A 26,352-nucleotide genomic window follows, 5' to 3' on the forward strand; every position below is an offset into this window, starting at 1 on the left:
AGTTATTCACTCTACATTTTACTTCACACTCTGTGTTTCATTTTCTCCCCCATTAGACTGTACAATAGGGATATAGAAGTGTGTGTGTTTGTGTGTGTACACACACACACACACACACACACTCACAGACAGACAGACAGACTATGGACAGCTGAATGAGAAATATATCTCATTCCCTTATATCTCCTCTTTTCGTTAGCCAGTATAACTTCTGGAGGCTTGAAATATACAATAGATGAAACAGATGAAGAGGTTTGGAGGTCTTCATAATGCAATTTATTCATGGTGTGGTGGATCTGCAAAGGGTGCCTTGCCGTATGTGTACTTTTCCTTTTAAAAGCTTTACATAAACTCTTAATATTTGTGACTGTGTTATAAAAACTGAGATTCTGATTTTGCTACTTAACTCTGAGTGAGTCTAGCGAGTCAAAGTAGTTTGCTTGACACCAAGATATGAGGATCTGGCACAGTGTGCTTTAATTTATTACAGTTTTTCCTGACTTGACAGAATCTCTATACACATGTCAAGGGGAGCAGCTGATCTGTTTGGTTTTGCAACCATCTCTCCCATTATCACAAAAAGCTGAGACTTTGAAGTAGGGCTGTTGTGCATATAAAGAACTTTATACCAGCCGGTGATACTTTTAATCCTTTGAATTCATTATCTTCAGATATTTCTTACTTGGCAGGTGCTGTGAATTGCTGAACTTGGAAAGTCTCTTTGCATGTCCAGCCACACATCTGAGTTCGAACCGACAAAGCTATGGTTTCTTTCTTTGACCTCTTCTATCTTTACTCTGTTTTGTTTTTAGAAAACCACAATATCTGGTGGTGATTAGGATCTAGACATTCTGCCAGAAAGCATTTCCATGTGATAAACAAACTGCAGTAGAACATTTGCAGAAGAAATCCTGCATTAATCTCTTGGTTAATTCTGATAATACTGAGTTGAACTCATCCTAGGAATAAAGAACAAGAAAACCCATAGGGATAGATTCAAACTAAAGTTGATTGATAATAGTCAGAGTGATAGAGGGAAATGGGAGAGACAGGAGCTATTTTGCTAACTTAGCTTGTTTACTTAAATATGTTCTGCTGTATACCACATTTCCCCAAAAATAAGACAAGGTCTTATTTTCTTTTGACCCCCAAAATAAGCGCTTGGCCTTATTTTTTGGGGAGGTCTTATTATTTTTGAGGTGCAGGAGGCGACGAGCGTGGTTACCTCATGGCTGCTGCTGTGTTGCAATATTTTTATGGAGGGCTTATTTTCAGGGGAGGGCTTATTTTAGTGCATGCACTCAAAAGCCCATTTGGGCTTATTATCCAGGGAGGTCTTATTTTCAGGGAAACAGGGTATATTTAGCTTTCTCAGCCCAATTCACCTCATAGGGTAGTTGTTGGAGAGAAAATAGGAAGAAGAAAGTGTGTTGGATATGTTCACTGCCTTATTTGTAAAAATTAATAAAGGCAGGGTATAAAACAAACAAACAAACAAACAACAATACTTCAGTCAATTGAAACTTCATTTATTCTGTAATTTTTTTTTAGCAATACCAATAGCACTTAGACTTATATACCGCCCCATAGTGCTATACAGCACTCTCTGGGTGGTTTACAACATCAGCCTATTGCCTCCAACAAACTGGATCCTTATTTTAGTAATCTCAGAAGGCTCGAACAGCCTTGAGTTCCATCACGCTGTGGGCAGAGTTAGCCTTTAATACTACATTCTAACCACTGCACCAGCAGAGTTTTATTGCATGTTAGATGACCAGATCCATTGGCTACCCATCTTTCTATAGGGTAATTCTGAGAGGCTTACAGTGATAAAAATATGTCTACAATTAAAATATAATTAAAATCAAACATTGGAACCTAAGGACACAAGGAGAGGGCTGGGGCGGTGTGTGTGTGTGTGTGTGTGTGATTTGTTGTTACTCGATCAACCACCTCCACTGTGCTGTTCCCCATTGGGATCCCAGGAAAGATGGCAGAGTCAGACCTTTAGGCCCTTACCAAAGGATAGAAGGACTGGAAGGGGGGGGCAACATTTTTCTTAAAATATTTGTATTTGGGTATTTGAAGCTCTGAGATTGGTCCCATTTAGAGATGGCATTCAATAGGTTCTGACCGGTTTTGGAGAACCGGTAGTGGAAATTTTGAGTAGTTTGGAGAACTGGTAAATACCACCTCTGACTGGCCCCGCCCCTATCTATTCTCTGCCTCCTAAGTCCTAGCTGATTGGGAAGAAATGGAGATTTTGCAGTAACCTTCCCCTGGAGTGGGGAGAGAATGGAGATTTTACAGTATCCTTCCCCTGCCACGCCCACCAAGCCACTCCCACAGAACTGGTAGTAAAAATTTGTGAATCCCACCACTGGTCCCATTATACATCATATTTGAAATTATTAAAAATTCTCTAAGGACAGCTATATACTATATCCTCAGAGGAAGGCAGGCTTTGAAATTCCCCTAGTCCTTGTAGCAGTTCAACATAAAAAAATATATATGTGCATGATCTTGAACTTGTCCTTGGATCGTAGCTCAGTGCTGGAGAACTCAGAAATATTGTACAAACCGACAGGATTTTGATTCTCATTTCATCATGTGAAAGGTTCATGATAGTTATTAAGCAGGAGAGGACTTCCAACCAAATCCCAAATTTTTCTATTCAATCAATCGTGCAATACAACAGGTGTAAGTTGCTGCTTTCCAGTTGTGATGAAACTGCAACTGTGTGATTCCTGGCATTGCTTCTGCTATCTATCAGTAAAGAAAGGGAGAGAAAGTGAACTGGAGTTGAAATAATTTTGAAATTGGCCTGACCTATAGAAAACCTAAATCAAGGAGTTTGTATTTAAAGTCCTCAGTGTTACATTAAAGAAATAAACTAAATTAAACATAACAAGTAGTCCCAATAATTTTCCTTAATCAGAACAGATGCTGAATTTCAAATTAGGCAAAGCCTTTACATGGTTTTACTTTCCCATCAATACAAGCTAAAAGCCATTGGTTCTATGATTATCATTAACTATGCTGCTCAGAGCATATTAATGAATGAAATCAGACAAAAATGTTATAATTATGCCATGCTCAGTAGACTAAATCTGAAGGGTAGAATTATAAGTTTATCATGACGGAGACCTTAACATTTAATTATATAGCACTGTACTAAAAATCTGTGGATATATATGTATATGAAGGCAGACCTTGCCTGATATATCATGGTTTAGATGTTAGACTAGGAGTATGGAAGTAGATGCTACTTTAGACTTAGCCATGGGAACTTGCTGGGTTACTTTAAGTCTACCACTCTCTCTTAGTATAACTTAGCTTACATCGTGGTTGTTCTGGGGAAAAAGAGGGAGAGATCATGTCGCATATAGCTTTTAGTTCCTTATTAGTAGGTGCGATAAAAAAAAGTATATATGCTTGTGTACTTGTGTATGATATAAGTTTTCTATAATACTTATGTATAATTAATTAAAAAATAAAGAAAAAAGGAAGAAAAGAAAGCAAAACAATATTATCTATCTGTCTGTCTGTCTACCCACACATGCATATGTTCATATCTGTTTATACACGCACCCATATATGTGAGAAGTATGTGTGTGTATATGTGTGTGCATGCAAATATATATATTTGTTTTTGCAGATTTTCACGGGTGTGGTATGCTGGTCTTGTTGTATTCGGGTCTTTTTCCGTGTAAGATTTGAGCTGCCGACCACGCTTTAAGCCGAAAACACCAGCCTGAAGACCCGAATACAACAAGACCAGCATACCTACACCCATGAAAATACACACACACACACACACACACACACACACACACACACACACACGCACGCACGCACACACATACACACATATATATACACACACACACATATATATATACACACGTGCACACACACACACACATATATACACACACACACACACACACACACACACATATATATACACACATACATACATACACACATACACACACACACACAAACACACACACAAATTCATACATACCAGGGGTGGGTTCCTGTCAGTTCTAACAAATCTACAGTGCCATTTAGAACCGATTCCAGCTCCCTCCCGCTGCCCGTCTGCACATCATCAAGATGAAGAGCGAGAGGAGGAATTCTGGGAGTTGAAGTCCACAAGTCTTAAAGCTGTCAAGTTTGAACACCCCTGGGATTTTTTCCTAAAGGGTCAGGGGTGCAAGGGTCTTGTAACTTGACAGCTTTAAGACTTGCACACTTCAATGCCAGAGTTCCTGAGCAACATGACTGGAGGAGGAATTCTGGGAGTTGTAGTCCACACGTCTTAAAGCTGCCAAGTTTCAACACCCCTGGAGTTTTTTTCCTAAAGGGTTAGGGGTGCAAGGGTCTTGTAACTTGACAGCTTTAAGACTTGCGTGCTTCAAATGCCAGAGTTTCTGAGCCAACATTTTGGTTGCTAAGCAAGAACGTTGTTAAGTGAGTTTCACCACATTTTACAAGTTGGCCACGGCCACCCAGTCACATGACTGCAAGCCACTCCCATCCAGTCACATGGCCGGCAAGCCACTCCCACAAAGCAGGCCACACCTACAGAAGAGGTTTTAAAAATTTTTGAAACCCATCACTGATACATACATACATACATACAGTATATATACAGTATATGTATATGCATGTGTTCTTATAGTCTTGTACTTGTATATATGTATATATGTAAATAAAATTTTATACAATTATTTCAATAATAGACTAACATGTCTCACTGTAATTGTTCACACACAACCTCTGATGATAAGCATCTGATTCATACATTGCAAATAACTTCAGATGTTCCATTCACTAAGTAACCGGGCCTATACTTTTATTTTTTCCAATATTGAAGAACTAGTTTCTTTGCAATACGAAAGCACTAAGAATTCATTCTATTGTCCAGCCATTTTTCAGGTAATATGTACAGTATGTGGTTTGAAAGATGTGGACATTCAAGCATAGTAAAAGTCAAATTAGTATATATGATTATTTCTTCCCAAGTAGAAGAACATCATAAAAAATATATGTTTTAATGATATATTGTTCCCATTGCATTGTTATTTACATGAAAATAAATAAATAAATAAATAAATTGAGAAACTGAATTTTGGGTGGGTGATATTTGCCTTATCAAGAACTGCACACTATATGATAACAATGCTGCATTTTATGTTTAGAAATATCCCAAATATTATTTTTTTAAAGGCAACTGGGCTTTGAAAAGTCCACTTGCTTTTTCAAAAAGCATCTTTGGGACAACCATGACCTGGATGTTTGAGAATCTCCATAAACATGTTTAGAAATAGTTTTGCTTTAAATTAAACACAGTCATTAACAATTAGTAAGCCTAAAGAAAAACAGTAAAATTATGTGATTAATCGTTTTGGATATGAATCTATTGCTGATGGTTCAGTAACATTTTAATAGATGACAAGTTTCCTGTTTAGATAAAATAAGACAAATAGCCGGTAGCAAATATAAAATGTTAAAAAGACATAAATCCTTGCAAAATTATAAAAAAATCCCCATGAAATATAAAATATTGGGAAGTTTGACCTGTGTTCATTTTGCTCTTGAAAAAAAAAGCTTTTTTTTTTTGGTTCTCCCTTCACAGCACATTTTTTTGACATTCAAGATATGACCATTTGCACTTTACCTTTATGAGAAATCTTAAAAGCTAGTGGTGATTTTTCTTTGACAAATGTGGGATTCATCACAGAATCAGACAATCCTTTTTTTTAAATAAAGGGAATTAATTCAAGATATAGGTGTATGTAGGTCAATGCTACTTTGGGAACTGAGAGTTATAGTCGGGTTGGTGGGGAGACATCTCGAAACAAACATCAGGGAAAAAATGAAGTTAATCGTGCTTATGATTTAGATGGTTTTTTTTTTAGTTCTCAGTATTTGTGGGCAATCTCTTTATGACCAAAAGAAGCATATTCAGATATGCCTAGATCAGTGGTTCTCAACCTTCCCAATGCCGCGACCCTTTAATACAGTTCCTTATGTTGTGATGACCTCCAACCATAAAATTGGTGTCTCGGTTTCTAAGACCATCGAAAATATGTGTTTTCCAATGGTCTTAGGCGACCCCTGTGAAAGGGATCCCAACCCACTGGCCTAGATGATGTGGATGAGGCCACTTTAAGTAGTTGAGAGTAGATCTCGGGGGAAAATTGGGGTTTTTCTTTGTTTTATAAATGCAATATGACTATTTTAAAACTGATATTATACTTTTTAAGGCTGTGCACAATTCCAAAATGATCTGGAAAAAGCACTTTTGGTTCTCTTAGGAGCATAATACGCTGCCTGAGGAATTCTGGGAGTTGAAGTCCACATACCTTAAAAGGTGCTGAGAGGTTTAAAATCTGTGTTAAGCTATTGTGATCTCTCCCCAGGCTTCTGCTTGAAAAAGAAGTGCTGCTGCTTTAATAACCACATTAATTTATTGGACAGATTCCTTAAACCATCATCATCTTTTTCTGAGGCTCATATGGAAGTCTGCACAAAGGTGGATTGACACAATGCTTGCAAGGCCTCTGAAGCTCTTCTGCCTAATGGTTTTAGAAATGTAATCTAATAGTTTTCACCTGTAGCCTACCTCAATACCCTGGGTGGTGGTGGTGGTGGTGGGGGGGGGGTACTTGCTATCATTGTTCAGTAATCATGGTGTGAAAAAGCTCTTTCCACCAAAAGAGGACTTAGTAATTGTGTGCGGCCTTGGAACATTCATCCATATCTTGAAATAGAGACACAGGACTTATCCTGAGCATCACAGGTGGTTCTATAAGGACATCTTGACATAAATTTTGAAGTGGCTGGAGGACAATTTTTTTGTTGGGCAACAACTCTTTATTTAAATTCCTAAGGACATTTTTTTTAAAAAAAGTAATAAATGGCAGCAAGCAGAGACTAAGCACTTTCCTGTATCTAAATTACACAAAAGCTCTTTCTTTCTAGGATATGTTTTAAAAAATGAACTGGTGACCACATTGTTTAACAAGCTTTTGTTTCTTTCATTTTTAGGCATAGTGAAGTGAACTGGATTGATCTACATGAAGTATGTTTCTGAGGGATAGCTGGTTTTGTGCTCGCCGGGCATGGAAAAACATGAAAAAGGGCTTAATAATCCTTGCCTTCTTCCTCTTGCACGCCTCTGATTTGGAAGGTAGAACGTCACCTCCCTTTGTCTGGAAAACAGGTAGGGATAAATGCATCCTTAACTGATGTTTACAATTTAGACAATTCTGGATTCTTCAATCATTCACAAGATTGGATCATACAGATGTTTGGAAAGCAAGGAGACATCACTCTCCATGTAGCCAGGTGACATATCAATCGTCTGCAGCTTGGCTTTTATTGCAACGGGTGATGGACAGAGGAGGTTACCCCTCTTGAATTTTCCTGAGTGCTTTCATAGAACAGTTCACAGAATCATGGAAGGAAAGGGACCTTAAAGGTCTTCCAGTCTAAACTACTCCTCTATGCAAGAACCATTACAATATCTCTGCCAGATGCCCATCTATCTAGTTTGAAGGCCTCCATTAAAGGAAAATTAATCACTTCAGGTATCAGTCTGCTCCACTGGCCAATAGCTTATATAGCCAAGAAGTTTAGTTTTTCTTGAGGTTTTCATCTATCTGGGGCTAGATGAAGAACCAATCTATTCCTGCTACTATATGCCATCCATTGGATTTTGGGGGAGTGCTATATCTCCCCTCCCCTTGAGTGATCTCTTCTGTTGTCTCGGTGTGCCCAGTTCCTTTACCCATTCCTCACAAAAAAATATTTTTGGGATCTTTCGCCACCTTGGTTGCCTTTCTTTGAATTCACTTCAGTTTGTCACTGTCCTTTGTGCATCACAATGCCTAGCACGAGACTCATATTCCAAGTGGAGTCTGACTAGAATTGAGTAAGAGCAAAACAATCTCTTCCTTTAACTCCAAGATAGAATTTAACTTTTTAGCAGCTGCCTCACACTGCTGTGATTCAACTAATTCAGGATTAGCTTATGATTAAGAAGGTTCTGAAAGGAAGGAAAAGCCACTAAACACAAATCTCATACCAGGTTTATCCTGTGTCATACTAGTGTCTTACAGTCTCCCTGTCCAGGTGCAGATCTGTATGTTTTTCCCAGTTAAATTGTATTTATTCATTTCAGTTCAAGACTCTCTAGATTTTTCTCACTCTTTTCTTCCTTCAGAGGTGTTAGTTGTCCCTCCCAGCTATGCTTCAGCTTCACCTTTGATAAATGCCCCCTTATCCAAGTGCTGATAAAAAATAAAAAATAAAACCTTGTGAAAGGCCCAGGGCATTCACTGCTACCCTCCAAGCTGAAATGTAAGTGATAGATTCTCTTTTAGGATAAACAGCTACAAATAGGTGGAATAGAAGTAGAGTTATTGTGGTAACCAAAACTATGATAGTTATATCTATTTGTGTATGGAACAAGAAAGTAGACGAGGAGCAAAAACCTAGAAGAAAAGAAAATTATGCATTAATTTGTCAATTTATATTTTGAATGCAGTACAGGCAGGGAGTTGGGAAGAAAGAAAGGCGTATACTTAAGCCATCATTTCACAACTTGGGTTTTCAATAGCTAATCAAATGCATTTTTATGTATAAAGGATTTTTGACAAAGAAAATAAAATGTACTTTTATGAGTTCTGGATTTTTCTTGGCTTTGCCAGGTGTGGATATAAGAAACCCAACAATCCCTCCAGAAAAGCTTTGGGAAAATAAATGTCTTTATTACATTTTTTTTTAAAGAAATAGTGGTTCAAATATTGCTGTGTGTTGTTAACTATAGTATTCTGATAAAAGGGGATATGAAATCCATTAATAATAATGGTATGGGGGTTCCTTCCTACAGAAGTGTCTTCATACAGGGAAATACATCTTTCCAAAGGATGGAATGGGAAACAAGATAACAATTCAAGCATTTTGAATTATTTCCCTCTATCTATCTGCCTCTTATGTGTTGTCACTAGGGATGTGCTGTGCTTTGGATCTGTAGTGAAAACATGCTTCAGGCACACATCTGCACCTGTCAGCACCTCCTTAAAAAAGTACATTTTCTTGGTTGGGTATTTCCAGGAAAATATGTGTTGGATTTCAGGATGTCTGATGGTGGTGATTTGTGCCATGTCTTTAACATTTCATGACTCAGATGTTATTATTTATCCAACAAAATTAAAAATTGTTTTGCCACATGGAGATTGGATGAGATTTGGTTAAAGTACACTTTTTAGGACTCCAACTAATAAAAAACTTCTTAATATTCTCAAATATAATGCAAAGATCATAAATGCTCAAAACAGTTACAAAATTAAAGGGGGGGGGGGAGAAGAAAGGAAACATAACTAATTGAAAATGAATACGGAACAGTATCTTTCAGGAGTACCTGGTGATCCCAGCCACCTCTTTCTTCATTCTAAGCTATGAACATATTAAAAGAAAAATGGAAAGGGGAGAAGGAATAATTCAATTCAGATCATTATTTCTCTATAGACTGTTTTAATGTTGCCACTATTTGAATGTTCATCATTTATTTAAGTTAATTAACATGATTCCATATCAGGATCAAAGAATTTTCCCATTTCAGTATCCAGGGATGCAAAAAACTTCACAGGAAAAAGAGACAGAAAGAGAAAGATTCTCCCTTGCCCTCTTTTCCTCTTGCAGGCGTGCACACACACACACACACACACACACACACACACACGCACACGCACACACACACACGGACACACACTTTGTCTCTTGTAGACTGGGCATGAGATAGCCCTACTGGAACTCTTTATTCTTCTCAACCACTTTTGAAGGTAGACTTGGTTAATATCATGGGCTCTTATCTCCTAATTGGAAAGAATTGGAATAGGAAGATAAGTTAAGGCCATGATAGCGAATATATGGCACACATGCCACAGGTGGCATCCAGAGCCCTCTCTGCAGGTACGCCAGCCATTGTCCCAGCCCAGCTCCATCGCGTATACGCTTCCCCTCCATGCCCCGTTTTGGGCCTGGAAGGCCTCCTACAACAACCTGGAAGCCAAAATAGGATGCGGTGGCACTACACGAGCCCCCCCTGTGGCCCATTTTGGGCCTTGAAAGCTTCCTGCACCAAACTGGAAGCAGAAAATGGGTAAGGGGCACATGCATGGGGGTAGGGAGAGAGCATGTTCCCCTCCACCCCATGGGAAGGGTGCAGGGTGGGTTGCGTGTGCATGCCCGGGGGGCAGGGCATATGCGGCGGTGTGACACACACATTGCATTATGGGTGCAGGCACACGGGTGTGCTGTCACGTGCGTGTATGCACACTTTCGGCATGCAACAACAAAAGGTTAGCCATCACTGAGTTAAGATAATATAAGATACACACACACACACACACACACACACACACACATATACACACACACATATGATAAGATACTAGGAAGATAATAAGAATTCTTTGAACTTTTAGGAGAAAATATGCAAGGTACTGCTTCCAGAAGAAGCTAAGAAAAGTCAGATTTCCATGTTTATAGTCTGTGAAATTTAAGGGTCTTGGAAATGTGCGTTGTTGTTCATAAAACATGAAGTATTTCTAGATACATCTTCTACATAGTTATATTGACCTTTGAAGATAAGCCTTCAGTGAGTCTTGAAACATCTCAGAAGATTTAAAGATTCTTAAAATGTTTTTTAAAAATAATTGATTTTTCTTTTCACGGATGGTGCATTCAAGACACTTGTAAAGAGCATATCAACAGCTGATTTGTGAATACATGAAATGTCTGGATCAGAATTAAAAAAATCTGGTTTGAAAAAGTAGACCAAAGTATTATTTTGGATTATTTTCTCTTTCAAATGCAAAATGTTATTGTAGTTACACCTGCTTTTCTCCTATTATTAACCAGATGGACTAAAATTTGGTTTTCTCCCCCAAAAATGTTGGACATGCTGGTAGACTTTGGATATTTGATGTAAAATCCTGGCAGTTAATAAGCTATTTCATCCTTTGTAGTTTTTTACATCCTTTGTAGTTTTGAGTCAGTAGTGTGTATTAGAGGCAATTAGGGTTACCATATGTGGACTGTGAAAAGCTAGATAAACTCTAGATTCCAGCAATTCCTACTCTTTTCTGCCACCTTTTCTGCCAGATTTCATAGTCCATTTGTGATAGTCCTAGGGAAAGAGTAATAATTGATTTATTGAATTTACTTTTTTATTTTATTTAAATTTACTTTTCTATTGAAGAATGATATTGACAGCAGTATATAGTAAGAATGCAATAGGTCAAAACAAAAGCAAAAAAGGAAAGATCAATTAAAAAAAAAACTAAATGAGCAATTAAAAAAAGCAAATAGAGAGGCTGAAGCCTTATCTCTATTAAAAAAAAATGCCAAGAAAGAATTCTGCTAGATTACAATTAGCTGGAGTTCAAACTTTGAGAAAATGTGATTATATTCACCTCAAATTTTTGATTCGCCTCATTCATTCACTTCAAATCTCAAACCAGTGTTTTCTTCAGAGGTGTTCAATAAGTAAGGCTCGTAAAGATAGAATTTAAAAAGGAGAATGCAGCCTTCTAAATAGTGTGGCTAATTTGTTTGACCATATGCAGTCCATTGCAGGTCTCTGATACCGTTTTAGAATTTGTACAGTTTTCTTGAGTTGCAGTGGGGAAAAAAGACTTGCGCAATGGTAGTTAAGTATGAAGTCCCAAAACTTTGGGTAGCTTTTTCCAGTTGCATATCCATTTTAAATCCAAGACTAGACATGGGCATTTTATAGCCCCAAGGCCACATCCAGCTCTTTGACTGTCCCTGTCTGGCCTACATGGATTGCTTTTCTTTTAGAATATAGAATGTAGAAGGTGACTGCTATTTTTTCCCCCAGTTTACTTATGTCCGTGCATACATGCGTACACACCTTCACAGCCCTATTGGTTTGGCTCTTCATAACAATCCAGGTTTGTCATGTGCCCCCTTGGGAAAATTAATTGTGCACCCCTACCCTAGATGAATCTACTATTTTCAGTTGTGTCTCCAAGCTGTAAACCAATTGTATGTGTGAGGTTGGCTTGTTTTAGGCGTTTATGGCAAGGATATGCCCTACCGGGATTTCTTATTATATCACTAATGCTCTTCAAGTATAGAATGGTATATTATTCTTGTAACGACTATAGGTAAAGGTAAGGTAAAGGTTCCCCCACACATGCATGCTAGTCATTTCCAGCTCTAAGGGACGGTGCTCATCTCCGTTTCAAAGCTGAAGAGCCAGCGCTGTCCAAAGCCATCTCCGTGGTCATGTGGCTGGCATGACTCAATGCCGAAGGCGCATGGAGCACTGTTACCTTCCCACCAAAGTGGTCCCTATTTTTCTACTTGCATTTTTTACATGCTTTCAAACTGCTAGATTTGAAGAAGCTGTAACAAGTAATGGGAGCTCACTCGGTTACGCGGTGTTAGGGATTCGCTGAACTACTGGCCTTCTGATTGACAAGCTCAGCGTCTTAGCCATTGAGCTACTGCATCCCATGTAATGACTCAGAGGTGGGTTTCTGCCGGTTTGGCCTGGATGGGCCGAACGGTAGTGGCGGCGGCAGGAGTCTCCACCTACCCACCCAGACACTTCTGCACATGCGCAGAAGCTTCTGCAAGTGTGCACGAGCACGCACGAGCGAACCGTAGTAAAAAAAATGGAAGCCCACCACTGTAATGATTATACAAAACATTATTTTTTGTTGATAAGAACTTAGTTTAGACTATTGTAAATAGAAATGTATTGAAATACAAATTTTATACAAATCCATTACTTTTTTGGGGTATATCTGATTGTGTTTACACAGATGGACAATTGCCCTCTTTTAGATTAACTTTTGATTTTAACTATGCCTCATGTAGCTTTCTGGGAGGTACTATATTACTCACTGTTGTCTCATCCAAAAGAACTGTAAATTACATGCAACAAAAAAAATTCTATCCTTCCTAAAATATTCCAATATATAAAGTCATACCTTGATGTGGTACTCAACGTATCGTTCATTTTCTCCTTCCCATTGAAATTCACATATTTTATATGTGTAGATCAACATAGCCATTGACAAATTATCTCAACCTTTGACAGACACCTCTATCAAACATTTTCCAGCAGAATGTAATTGGAAAGCCTGCTGCTGCTAAAGGGCATAAAATAAAGATTTCAATTACCCTGGCCGAAAATACTTAGAATTGCAACTTTTATTTCTGGAGATATTTTGCGTGGTCATCATATTCCTATGCTTTATTTCCATATCTGTGTTTTGGATGAGTTGATCTTAGTTAAAGGCCAGCAAGAGAGTATTTTGGAAGTCTGTGTGCTGTTTCCTTAAAAGGGTAAAAAAAAATGTCTCAAAGGGAGGTGTTTATATGCATCCTTAAAGGCTAACTACTTTCCAGCGCGTTCCAGGTAATGCACAAAATAATGCAATTAAAAGTAAGTGTGGATGCAGAGATGCGTGTTTAGCTAAGTGAGCATGTTAGCTTTTACAAAAGATGAGGATTAAACAATAAAATAGCATATTTGCATGTGTTAGGACAAATTCCTTTCCCCAGTTCATTTTCAGTAATGATCTAAAAGCAACGCTTTCCTTTTTCCTCCAGATTTTACAGGGAATATTAATTGCATTGTTGTTAAAAACAGAACGAAACATAAAGGACGTTAAAGGTCACGTGGCTAGTGCTAATAATTTGCCCTTTCTTTCCATACTGCAAAAGTCACCCTGATTAAAGCATTTCTGCTCTCATATAGGGATTTTAATGTAGGCAAATTTATCACAGTTTTGTTAACAGGAAAGGCCAGGGATTCCACCCAATTAAGTGAAACTCTTGTCCCTACTGTAGGTGTTTTCATTCAATTATTTAAATTCAATATATAGCATTGAGAAGATTTGACACCTGTACTGTTCAATTAGTTAACCAATTAGTACATTAATTAATACAATTATAATGCCTCATGGTTGTATTTTAAAATTGGAATCCTATGCAATAGGAAACCAAAACAATCCGTTGCTGTATTTACTCATTGTGACCAATGCATCTCCCTGAGACCTGTTGATTTTCCCATCTATTGAACCTGAATGTGATATTTATTTATTTATTTATTTATTTATTTATTTATTTATCTATCTATCTATCTATCTATCTATCTATCTATCTATCTATCTATCTATCTATCATCCATCCATCCATCCATCCATCCATCCATCCATCCATCCATCCATCCATCCATCCATCTATCTATCTATCTATCTATCTATCTATCTATCTATCTATTATATTTAGCCTAATCCATAAAATGGGCAGTCTGAGTCAGTTGCCTTCTGACTCAGAGCAGCCCAGTCTTTGGAGAAGTGTGCTAATTTTAGGGCTAAATTATCTGGTCCAAGGAGTGACTGCCAGCTGTGAAAACATGTTGGTGTAGGAAAATACTTTTAACTTCCATTCAGTGGTGAAATATCATATTTTTTTGCTACCGGTTCTGTGGGCGTAGCTTGGTGGGGTCATGCGACTGGGTGGGCATGGTTATGTAGTCATGTAACTGGGGGATCAAAAGACAGAAACTCACTTTCACAACGTCCTTCTGGAGCACGGTTGGACTAGATGATCTCCAGGTCCCTTCCAGCCCTGGATTATCCTCTGAAGATGCATCTAGTGTCAGGTTTATAATCCTTCCTTCCTCTCCTTTCTCCTTCCCTCTTTCTTTCCTTCTTTCCTTCCTTCTTCCTTCCTTCCTTCCTTCCTTCCTTCTTTCTTTCTTTCTTTCTTTCTTTCTTTCTTTCTTTCTTTCTTTCTTTCTTTCTTTCTTTCTTTCTTTTTTTCTTTCTTTCTTTCTTTCTTTCTCAGCACTCCTCCCCCCGCTCTCATTTTTGGCCTAGCAGGCCTCAGGGAAGTAAAAAAAAAAAGTTTCCAAAGATCAGCTGTGTTACGTGCGATCGTCGGATCTTTTTTTAAAAAATCTTTTTTTTAGCATTTTTTACTGCCGGTTCGGGCGAACCAGCCCAAACCAGTAACATTTCACCCCTGCTTCCATTGCTAGCTCAGGATCTGGGCTGGTATGAGGGAAGCTTGATAGACCAGTTTGAAGAGGGACTGTGAGTTGAAATACATCTCAAGCTTCTTCCCTTTAAGGCTCAACATAAAGCAATCAGGCAGGCACAAAAGGATGGAGGAACGTTTGATATGTATATGCCATAGATCTTAGGAAGAAAAAACCTAAGAAGCCATTGTGCAAGAATTACAGCAACGTCTGGGTCAAATGTGAATTCTATTTATAATCAATGTTCTTACACCGTTTTTAACATCTATTCCACTTAAAAGGCTAGAGTTGATTTGTTTCATGGGGTGGAGAGATACTCAACCCCTCCAAGACTGAGTGGCTGTGGCACTCGGTTCAGCCAGTTGACTCCATCACTGGCCATAGGGGGCGAACAATTGCCCCCCGTGGAACGGGCGCGCAATTTGGGCGTCCTCCTAGATGCCCGGCTGTCAATGGACGATCATGTGGCAGCCGTGGCAAGGGGGGCGTTCCACCAGGTTCGCCTGGTGCGCCAATTGCGCCCCCTACTGGACCGGGATGCCCTACGCACGGTCACTCACGTACTGGTGATGTCTCGCCTGGACTACTGCAATGCTCTCTACATGGGGCTTCCCTTGGGACGCGCCCGAAGACTGCAGCTAGTCCAGAACGCATCCGCGCGGGCTATCATGGGGAGTACTAGGTACTCCCACGTAACACCTCTCCTGCGCGAGCTGCACTGGCTGCCTGTGGTTTTTCGGGTGCGTTTCAAGGTTTTGATTACCATCTTCAAAGCGCTCCATGGCACAGGACCTAGCTACCTGCGGGATCGCATCCTGCCACACACATCCCTGCGACCAATCCGCTCTCACAGGGAAGGACTTCTCCTGGTGCTGTCCACCAGGCAATGCCAACGGGCGACGCCTAGGAGTAGGGCCTTCTCTGTGATGGGCCCAACCCTCTGGAATGACCTCCCCCCCCGACATTAGAACCACCACCGACTTCCGCTCCTTCTGACAAAAATTGAAGACTCACCTGTTCCGATTAGCTGGCCTGGCACATTCATAACTTCTACCTCCTGGCAGATATATTTTAACTGGTATTTTAGGGGAACTGTTTTTAAATTTAACTTATGGGATATTTTTTAAGGGTTTTTTAAAACTATATTTTAGATACTTTACTTAGATGTACAGTTCTTCTTTTAACCTCCTCCATAACTATTTAATTGTTTAACTATTTAATTATTTAATTTATTCATGTTATGTATTTTTATGTATGGACTGTACACCGCCCCGAGTCCCTTTTTGGGAGAGGGGGCGGTCTATAAGCGCAAATAAAGTATAAAGTATAAGTATTAGGCAATAGAAAAAGACTGAATTCTAGAATGGGGGAAGTTGCAGATGGAGGGGAACAAATGGAAATCACTCTCTTTCTCTTCCTGGGGTCACTGAGGAAGGAGGTGTGAAAAGGTCTGCGAATTCAGAGGTCTCATCAGCTTATGCCGAAAAAGAATTGGGAATTTTTCCCTTCCTCTATTTCAGCTGGCGTCGCTCTCTTTGGTTTCCGTGTTCTGTAGCAGGCAAATCTTCCCTGTCTCTGGTTTCATTTGAGGCAAGTTGTATCAGAAAGAACTTCTGAATACAGATAGTCCTTGACTTATAACAGTTTGTTTAGTGATCGTTTGAAGCTAAAATGGTACTGAAAAAAGTGACCTGTGACTGTTTTTCATACTTGCAACCATGGCAGCATCTTGATGGACAGGTGATCAAAATTTGCAACCTTGGCAACTTGGTTCATATTTAGGATGGTTGCAGTATCCTGGGATCATGGGATTACCGTATTTTTCGGACAATAAGACTCACCAGTGTATAAGACGCAGCAAGATTTCGAAGAGGTAAGTAAGAAAAAAAAAGTTTTTGCCTTCCCTCAGCCTCCAGGAGCACTCTGCAGATTCAACAGGGCTGGGACAAGGGAAAAACACCCCAGTTTCTTCCTTGCCCCAGCCCTGCTGAAGCCTGCAGAGTGCTGCTGGGGGTTGAGGGAAGGCAGAAACCCCTCCATTTTTGTGAAAACGGCCCATTTTTTGCCCATTTTTCACAAACCTGGGGGCATTTTTGCCTTGCTCCAGCCCTGCTGAAGCCTGCAGAAGGCTGCTGGGGGCTGAGGGAGGCTAAAAACGGCTGTATTCGGTGTGTAAGACGCACCATTTCCATGCTCTTTTTTTGGGGGGGAGGTGCGTCTTATACTCTGAAAAATACGGTACCTTTGATGACTTTCTGACAAGCAAAGTCAATGGGGAAGGCAGATTCAGTCAACAACTACATTACTAATTTAACAACTGTAATGATTCACTTAACAACCGTAGCAAGAAAGGTAATAAAATGGGGCAAAATTCACTTGATAAATGTTTTCACTCAGCAACAAAAATGTTGGGCTCATTTGTGGTCGCAAGTTGACAATTACCCATAATATGTTTTCTGAATAGGAAAGGGAGAGCTGAGAATGCTTGAAATATCTATAGATCTTTTTAAATAGCTTCTCTCTACTTTCTTGTTGACATATAAAATCCTTGATTATTTTTTACCCACTTTAAAAAAAAAAAAGATTTTGCTTGACGTGGAAATGGAAATAGCCTGAAATAGGAAGCTTGCTCTGTAGTTTATTATCACTGAGTAGAGCAATCGTCACAAGCCATGGCATATAGATATTTCCATAAAAGCATATAAGACACAATTATTTTTAAACAGGTCTTTATTGTTTGCTATGATAATGATGTTTAAATTTTCCCTATTCTAATTATTCAAGTACATTGGGATACTGTGCTAATATGGTTTTGCATTTGGTGAACTCTTATCTATTTTCTTCTTCTCCTTGTGTTTGGAAACCAATATATTGATTAAATTAAGACTATGAATGTGAATAAGAAACAGACTTTTTTTAACAAGATGATGAATATGTATGCTAATACTTGATTTGCATAGGAGGAAAATTGCCAGAAAACTTTTATATAGTTCTTCCGTATTTAAACTCTCATGTTTATCTCATTGTTTGTAATGTTCAGTTTACTGAACTAGTGCACCACGGGGTACAGGTAGTCCTCGACTTGCAGCCATTTGTTTAGTGACCATTCAAAGTGACCACAGCACTGAAAAAAGTGACTCGTTTTTCATTTTCATAATCACTGCAGCATTCCTGTGGTCACATGATCAAAATCCAGATGCTTGACAACTAGCACGCATTTATGATGGTTGCCATGTCCTGGAGTCATGTGATCACTTTTTACAACCTTTTGACAAGCCAAAATCAACGGGGAAATCCCGATTCACTTAACAACTGTATTACTAACTTAATAACTTCACTAGAGAAGAAAGGACGTTAAATAGGGCAAAACACACCTAATGGTATGTCTTGCATACTGTGTTTTCCCGAAAATAAGACAGGGTCTTATTTTCTTTTGACCCCCGAAATAAGCACTTGGCCTTATTTTTTTTGGGGGGGGTCTTATTATTTTTGAGGTGCAGGAGGCGGCGAGCGTGGTTAACTCATGGCCGCTGCTGTGTTGCAATATTTTTGGGGAGGACTTATTTTTAGGGGGAAGGCTTATTTTAGCGCATGCGCTCAAAAGCCCGATCGGGCTTCTTATCTGGAGAGGTCTTATTTTCAGGGAAACAGGATAGTGGTGGAAATCTTGGGCTCAATTGTGGTTGTAAGTCAAGGACTACCTGTAATAATTTTTGAATCAATGTACTTCAAATGGGGTAACTTAAAGAAGGTGTCCCAAATCTAAGACCCATGATTGAAATTGGGAGATTGGAATTGGGCAGAGTTGTGGCCAATTCATTGCTGCTGCGCTGTCATGCCACTACACTGCAGCAGTCAGCCACAGTCACGAGATCGTCATTTCCAATGCTCCCTGCCAGTTTTCTTCAAGAAAAGTCAATGAGGAAGACGGCAGGAAGTCAAGTCACTCCCACTGCTTTCTTGTACCCCTCTGGTCGTTGTCTAGTTTTCCGCGAAAGCTCAGTACTTTTCAAAGCCCATTAACTTAAGGGGTGGATCCTACTCTTAAAAATCAGAGAATTGTAACAATATTTTTGTCCGGATTGTAATGTGTGACTGTTGTACATGAAAGAAAGGTTATGGTTAAATTTGATTAAAAGCAGTCAATTTTGTGGGATTCTGGGAAAAAATGTAATGCGAAGCAACTCACTGCTTCTGGGCAAGTGTGACTTGAAAGGTTACTTATGAAAAATAACTTTACAAATTAGAACTTAATAAAAACTTTGCTGCTCCGAATGGTAAGCCATACTCCCTATGTGATTAGTGGTTTCATTTCTTTCTCAGCAGTTGGGTAATGATTATGGCTCCAGATGCTGCAGGACTGATAAAGAGATTGATTAATTTCACTCGAAAGGGCATATGTTCAAAGAGAATCCAATTGGAACACCACGAAAGGAGGGATCTGACATCCTTGAAGCAAAAGAGTTTAACATAACATGGTCCCCAACTGTTTCTGGAAAAAGATTGCACACTATTATTCATCTATCTACTCAATATATAAAATGCTCCATTTTATGCCAACCTAAGCTAAACATATCATTCCGAGTTGTTTATGCTGACTTAATCATCAAAACCCCGTGGCCATACTGACAAGTGCCAACAGAGACATAATTTGTGCTTCTGACTTGGCCTAAATATGCAAATACACTTGCTTAGCTATATTAATTAATATTAATTATGTTTGCACATTTATCTTTCTTCGCCAGAAAGATAAACTACAGGAACTGCAACTATAGTTCCTGTGAATTGGTGCATTTTAGGTATTTTTTTGAAACTGACCTTGTGTTCAGTTTACTGCCTCTATTTCTTGAATGCCCATGTACCAACTGAAAATCAATGCAAAATGACAAGATTCCCCCCCCCCCTCTGTTGCATCTCCTGTCTTCCCCTCCAAATGTGTTCTCCAAATGTTGGGGGGGGGATTTTCAGAACCAGAGGTGAGATAAATGTAGGATTTAGGGAGTAGGACCACAGAAAATCTTGAGTGAATGGAAATTTGTTTGAGTAGGTGACCATTTGTGTGCAGTCCATATCCACGTCTGACTGTTGGGCTATTAATAAAATAGACTGAAGTATTAAACCAAAAGTTCTTTGTCCGTTCTAAGAGGTATTGTGGCTAAATCTGCTTTTGCTAAAGTTATAAATATAGATGGGATTTATGAATTAAGGGAAATCAGCCACACACATAGTTTGTAGAGCTTTGCTAAATATTATTGGATGATAGGTCCATGAGAACAATTTAGATTTATTACAGGAACATTAAAATCCATCCAATGCATAGGATATACAATAGTAGTGCGAGCAGAGATGGAACCAGCTATCTTCAGCTCCCTGTAAGCCATACTCTCAAGAAAGTAATTTATTTACAAGATGAAGGGATATGTGCAAATCTGAATCAGATTACTGACATACATATCCCCGTATAAATATATTTATGAAATCAAGTATACTCAAGTGTAGATGCACACTGCAGCTTAATATATTTAGCAAGGCCTGACATTGATGTAACTTTGGCTCATTATTTATCATTATTATATGAAGAGTACATCCGGCTATACAAATGAATGAAGGAATAAATTACGCATATTCCAAACAAATAATTGCAAAAGGGTAGAAAAGCATCTATAGTGGTAAACAAGTACTCATGTTATGGACAAGTGCCTCACAAAACCTTAAATTTACCCATAAACCAGAGGTGACAAAGTTTGATTCTTCTAATGTTGCTGCATTTTATTGTCATCATGTGCATAGTTTGCTATGTTGACTTGGGACCATGGAGACAGAATAAGAACTGATATTGCCTAAAGTTAATCTTGATAGTAGAGAGATGGGTGGAAGAGATAATGTGCATACCAGAGAGACACTGGTATAGTGTAAAAGTAATTAAACTACAATAGCTAGTCACTTCTAGAATACTTTTGCATGTAGAGTATTATAGGTAAAGTAAACGTTTCCCTTTCTAGTCGTTTCTGACTCTAGGGGGTGATGCCCACTTCTGTTCCTTAGCTGAGGGGCCAGTGTTGTCCAAAATACATCCATGGTCATGTGGCCAACGTGACGCTATTATCTTCCCCCCCAGGGAGTCCTATTTATCTACTTGCATTAGCATGCTTTTGAACTGCTAGGCGGGCAGAAACTGGGACAATTAATGGGACCTACTCACTCTATTGTGCAGCACTCGGGTCTTGAACCTGGGCTCTCCGTTTTTCACCTCACAAGCTCAGCTTCTTTAGCCCCTGAGCCATTGCGCTCTCGTAAAGTATTAACAAACTCTATGGGAATCAAGGAAGTTTACCTTTTCCGAAATAGAAGCAGAACCTGCGTGTTTGTGTTTGTTTGTAAGAATCACTTTTTTAAAAAAAAAATAACCTATTTTGAATTAGTGGGATGAAGTAAAATTGCATTTTCCTTGCATTTGGCTATTCTTGTAGTCATAAGAAGCACGAAAGCACTCACTAGGTGAAGCCTAGGGAATAAGGAAATCTCTCTTGCAAATGTCCAAATATTCACCTGATAATATCACTAATGTAAATTACTCTTCTTGAAGACTTTTAACAATTTAAGGAGTTGACTTAACAATTTAATATCATGTTTTCCAGAACATTGATAAGCAGCATCAGACTAAAGCAGAGTGATCCAATAGCTTAGCTATGGGCTTGATGTGATAGTTAAGGGCTTTGATATATTGCTAGGAATCTTAATCTATATTTTATCTGTCAGTGTAATTTTTTTACAATTTTATTTGGAATCCTAATGCTGAAATAAATGTCAGAACTCAATTTTTGTCTCCCCATTAAAGTGTAATCTGTTTTGGCTTTCTTTAATATAGCAACATTTTCTTTATTCAAACTAGGAAAATGGATTAAATTCCATGCCAGGTATATGATTAAAGTCCATTTCCTCAGCCCTGGTGCTATGTGTCATTTTCAATGCTTTCTTAATAGACAACTCATTTGCTTGTAACCTCTAGGAAGCCTTGAAAGGTCTTTAGTTATGATATTTTATGCATCTGGAAGATTTCATCATTAAATTAGTAATGAGTATTAATTAAACATTTCTTTCCCTGGTAACTGTCTCTGTGAAAGGAAGGCAGAATATGTGATCACTAGAATTTTAAAGTATGCAGGAATAATTAGAACCATTCTAAACCATTGTATCAGGTCCCTTTCTAGCCAACGTTACAGTCTCTAGGCGTAATTTAATAAGGGTCCTATTACAAGGAATATTGTGCTGTTTCCAGTGGTACGTCCTTGGCTGGAGAAATATCAACCAACAGAACAAAACTGTCAGTCCTCTCTCCCTTGTGCAGAAAATCATCTTCCTTTTGATGATTATGAATAGATGCACTTTCTGGTGATATTTTCGTTTCTCCTATACCCATACCAAAATACAACTGTTGTCTGCTCAGTATGGTCAATTTTCAAACTAATCTTCACAGTTTTGTTCCAACTCTAATAAATTGTTTGAGGACAGTAGGACTGCTGTGGGTTGAATAGATATGTTTTTTCGGATCTGTATATTCTCCACAGTCCTGATAGAGTGTAAATTGATTTTTACTGGAACTGATTAAGGCTTTCTTTTATCAATAAACAGTCTTTCTTTTAACAAAGTACTCACTCTGTTTGTTTGTTTTTGTTTGTTTGTTTTATTGGATTTTATTGGAGTCAAGTTTAATAATATGTTATCTTATTAATAGGGACATTTTGGGATGTTGAAGTCTAGATTTCTGTTAATGAAAAAACAATGCAATTATTTAGGTGTAGTTTTGCTCAGCGTTATATTGGTTTACAGTATATCGTGTTGAAACAGTAAGATTACAGTATTTTCATCTTTAAATGTCTTAGTTTGAAAACATAGCATTATGGACAATTTTATTGCTTGGAACTCGGGAATTTTTAATTTTTTAAATGTTATTTATTCGTTATAAAAGAAGAATCCAGTGTTAGCATTAAAACACACTTACATGAAATATTTTACTACAACGCATATACATAAATAAACCATCTGAATTTAATGCTCTGTTGTAGACTTATTGTGCTTTATTTACTATGGTTAATGTCTGTTAATGTATCAATTTATGCATCGTTAAAACATTTCAATGAATATTCTTAAAGTAGTAGACCCTGATAATGTTTACAGAATTTTAATAAAATAAATTAAAAAAACTATTTTTGAATGCTCAGAATGTTACATTGAATTTATATTTTCCATTGATATGGTTTCTAAGATATAAAATTAGCTTTAAATTCTGAATGCATTTGAAGGACAATCACACATGAAGCAAATCTACTCTATCTCTCTGACTGTTTTCCCATTATTGGAATAATGCCATTATTTTGCAAATAATGTTTGCTTTTTCAATCTTGACACATTTTAACAATATGTGATAAATGGCATACATTATTAATTCTTTCAGTGCTGGGTAGGGAAGTAGAATGTACCATGTGTTATAAGATGTACGCCATTTCTTGATAACACTGCTTTAATGGTTCCTTATGGGAACCCAAACAAGCTTTTTTCCAACCTGCTGTTGGAAAATCACTGCAGGTGTATCAGAGTTCACCATTGGCATTAACATCACGGGGAAACATTATATACACCACTTTGAGTTGTACAGAATAAAGGTGTGCTGTAAATTCAAATAACAACAACCAGCACAACGGTATTTTTGGAACTCTAGGTAGTTCCATAATGTTTATATGTTTCAGTGGATTTTAATTGACTTTTTATGAGAAAATATTTTGGGCTGTACTTTTGCTTTTCATTATCAAGTCAAGATATCTGATTTCGGTTAATAGCACATTTAATTCAAAAATATCTTTTAAATCTCAAAAACAGCTTTTGTGGAGGTAGAGTGCAAAGGAAATCTAAATAGTAAGATGCAAAATGAAAATTTACTGCTTAAACCTAGGGCACATAGAAGTGTTTCCTATTAAAATAAATCATTGTTGGATGCAATTCAATATATTAATGTCTGTAGTGCATACAATATATATTTTAAGATTCTGAGTCAATTGCTTATCTTTAAGAGATTGGATCTTTTCCAGACTTGAAAATTTAACTCTTGTCAAAGGAAACACTGAACAAAGCAACTTTTTAAATGCAAAACCCATGTTAAGGTGTAGCTGCTTGTATCACACCAGAGAACTGTGATAAGCATGACAGAAGGTAATTGATAGACACGAGTGATACTGAACCATTAGGTTCATGCCATCATGATGAAAAAGTAGGATATTGCTGCAGAAATTCTTGGAAGACAGCCATTGTGTGACTCAAAAGCTTATATTTATTCAAGACAGAATTGAAAAGTGACATGAAAAAAAGTCACCTAAAACCAGAAAAGTAACACAAACAGACTGAGTAAAAAGGGAAACTGGTTAAACTTGAGCAAAAAGGGAATTTGACTGTGGCATGTTAATGGAAAATACAGTTTGTTTGGATTCTAGCTATTAAAATTATATAAGTGCCTATGCATGTCTGGATATTTATGAGATATTGAGTAGACGATACTCTCTTATGAATGAAAATTGTAAAGGTCTCAGTCTCTGTCTCCTCTTTTTTTAACTTCCTGGATTTGGGAGGCAAGAATGGATAGTTTTTTTCTAATTGGTCTGATGACCACAAGCTGTAATCCATTCTTGTTCCTAATATTCTTTTATAAATATCTAATAATACTAAGAATGCACTTTCCAAAGTATAAAAATGGTATAATAAGACTGCCCCAGTGCTTAACATTTTTACCTGTTTAGTGTTTAGCTGATGGATATTTGATTGTTAACCTTTTCTAGAATATGTGATTATCTAGTAACTAGTTGATAAGGCATGGGCTATAGGTGAATGACATTTGAGGGTAGCAAGCTGAACATTATCAGAAAAGAAGGCTTTTATAGAATATAACATGAAATATTCTGGTTGGAAATAGATATTTCTCAAAACCAAACTTTTTTTTGAGATATGTATGTGTTCTACTTAAAATCTTGGAGGATGGCTTTAATATTGGCTACATTATTAATAATCAGCATTTTTGGAATTTATATAATTTAAATCCCAGGTCTACAAGTCTTAAACTTTAACTTTGATATGGAACATTTTTTTACAGATGCTTTGGAAACTAAAATATGTCACACTTTCTTCGCCTTTGTTGATATTCTCATTAGTTTGACCTTGATTGATTCTAGAGGAGGTGAACCAGCTACAGAGCTCGCACAATGACTTAATTATTACTGCGAACAAAATCCCAAATCAGGTTTGTGGTACACTGATAAGTGTGCAAGGGTGTACTTTTGGAGGAAGGGAAGAAAGTGAACAGCTGCAAAGGATATGAGGTAACCGGTAATGATGTTACCCAGTTGGCCTATCAGTAACAGATGCCCTCAGGGCCCATTTTAAAAGGTCACAAGGCTGAATGTGATAATGTCATTTAATCTCCTGAAATATAGACTTATTGCTCCATATGCGATGGTTTCCCAAGTATAAAATCAACCATAATGGGTATCACCTTAAGAACAAACCCATTTATTGTTGCATGAGATTTATGCAATTACAGTATTATAGATTATATGAATTGGAAGGGATCTGTTTAATCCAACTGTCTGTTCAGTGCAGAAGTCCATTAATGTCAGGTCGTTATCCTTTTTAGAGATCTATGAAGAGGGGATATATCACTGCTCTTTTGCTTAATTCAGCCTGAGTCTCTTTTTAATTTCAATTATTCTTAATCCTGCTTTAATTTCAACAGAGAACAAGTCCACTAAATCTTGCACAATGCAGTTTCTTACGTACTTGTAGACCACTATTATATCATACTTTTAGTCTTTTCTTTTATAAACCTAACATCTCTAGCTGTTCCTTAAATATAGGATTGGGTTTATCACCCTGAAACATCTATGAAACTGCTCCAATTTCCTCATGTCCTTTTTAAAATGCGGGGTTCCAAATTAAACAGAATGCTCCTTGTGTAATCTAAACATGGATTTAAACATGGATGGGGAGTGCATAAGCGCACCAAAATGCCTATCATCCCTGTCCTAATGTCCCCATTTATTCATATTCATTTCATGTATTCATAATCATGTTTATACTTATATCTGTTATTTCATACATGCTTGATAAATAAGTGAATAAATAAAATATATCCCCCTGTATTAGTTATACAGAGCATTGTCTTGGAAAAATCTAGCAATCACGGACAAAATGGCTATGTGCATTGA

General features: G+C 37.8%; 1 protein-coding gene across 2 annotated transcripts in view; it reads left to right on the forward strand.

Moving 5' to 3' along the window:
• Positions 1-26,352, forward strand: part of THSD7B (thrombospondin type 1 domain containing 7B) — a 533,620-nt gene that overhangs the window by 87,638 nt on the left and 419,630 nt on the right. For both annotated transcript variants that reach the window (XM_081936133.1, XM_081936134.1), the window contains exon 2: positions 7,063-7,237. In XM_081936133.1, the coding sequence (XP_081792259.1) occupies positions 7,099-7,237 (139 nt within the window). In that variant the 5' untranslated portion in view covers positions 7,063-7,098. The remainder of the gene's footprint in view (positions 1-7,062; positions 7,238-26,352) is intronic.

The sequence above is a fragment of the Natrix helvetica genome, assembly GCF_964273705.1.
Source record: "Natrix helvetica genome assembly, chromosome: 1".
In the NCBI taxonomy this organism is placed as follows: Eukaryota; Metazoa; Chordata; class Lepidosauria; order Squamata; family Natricidae; genus Natrix; species Natrix helvetica.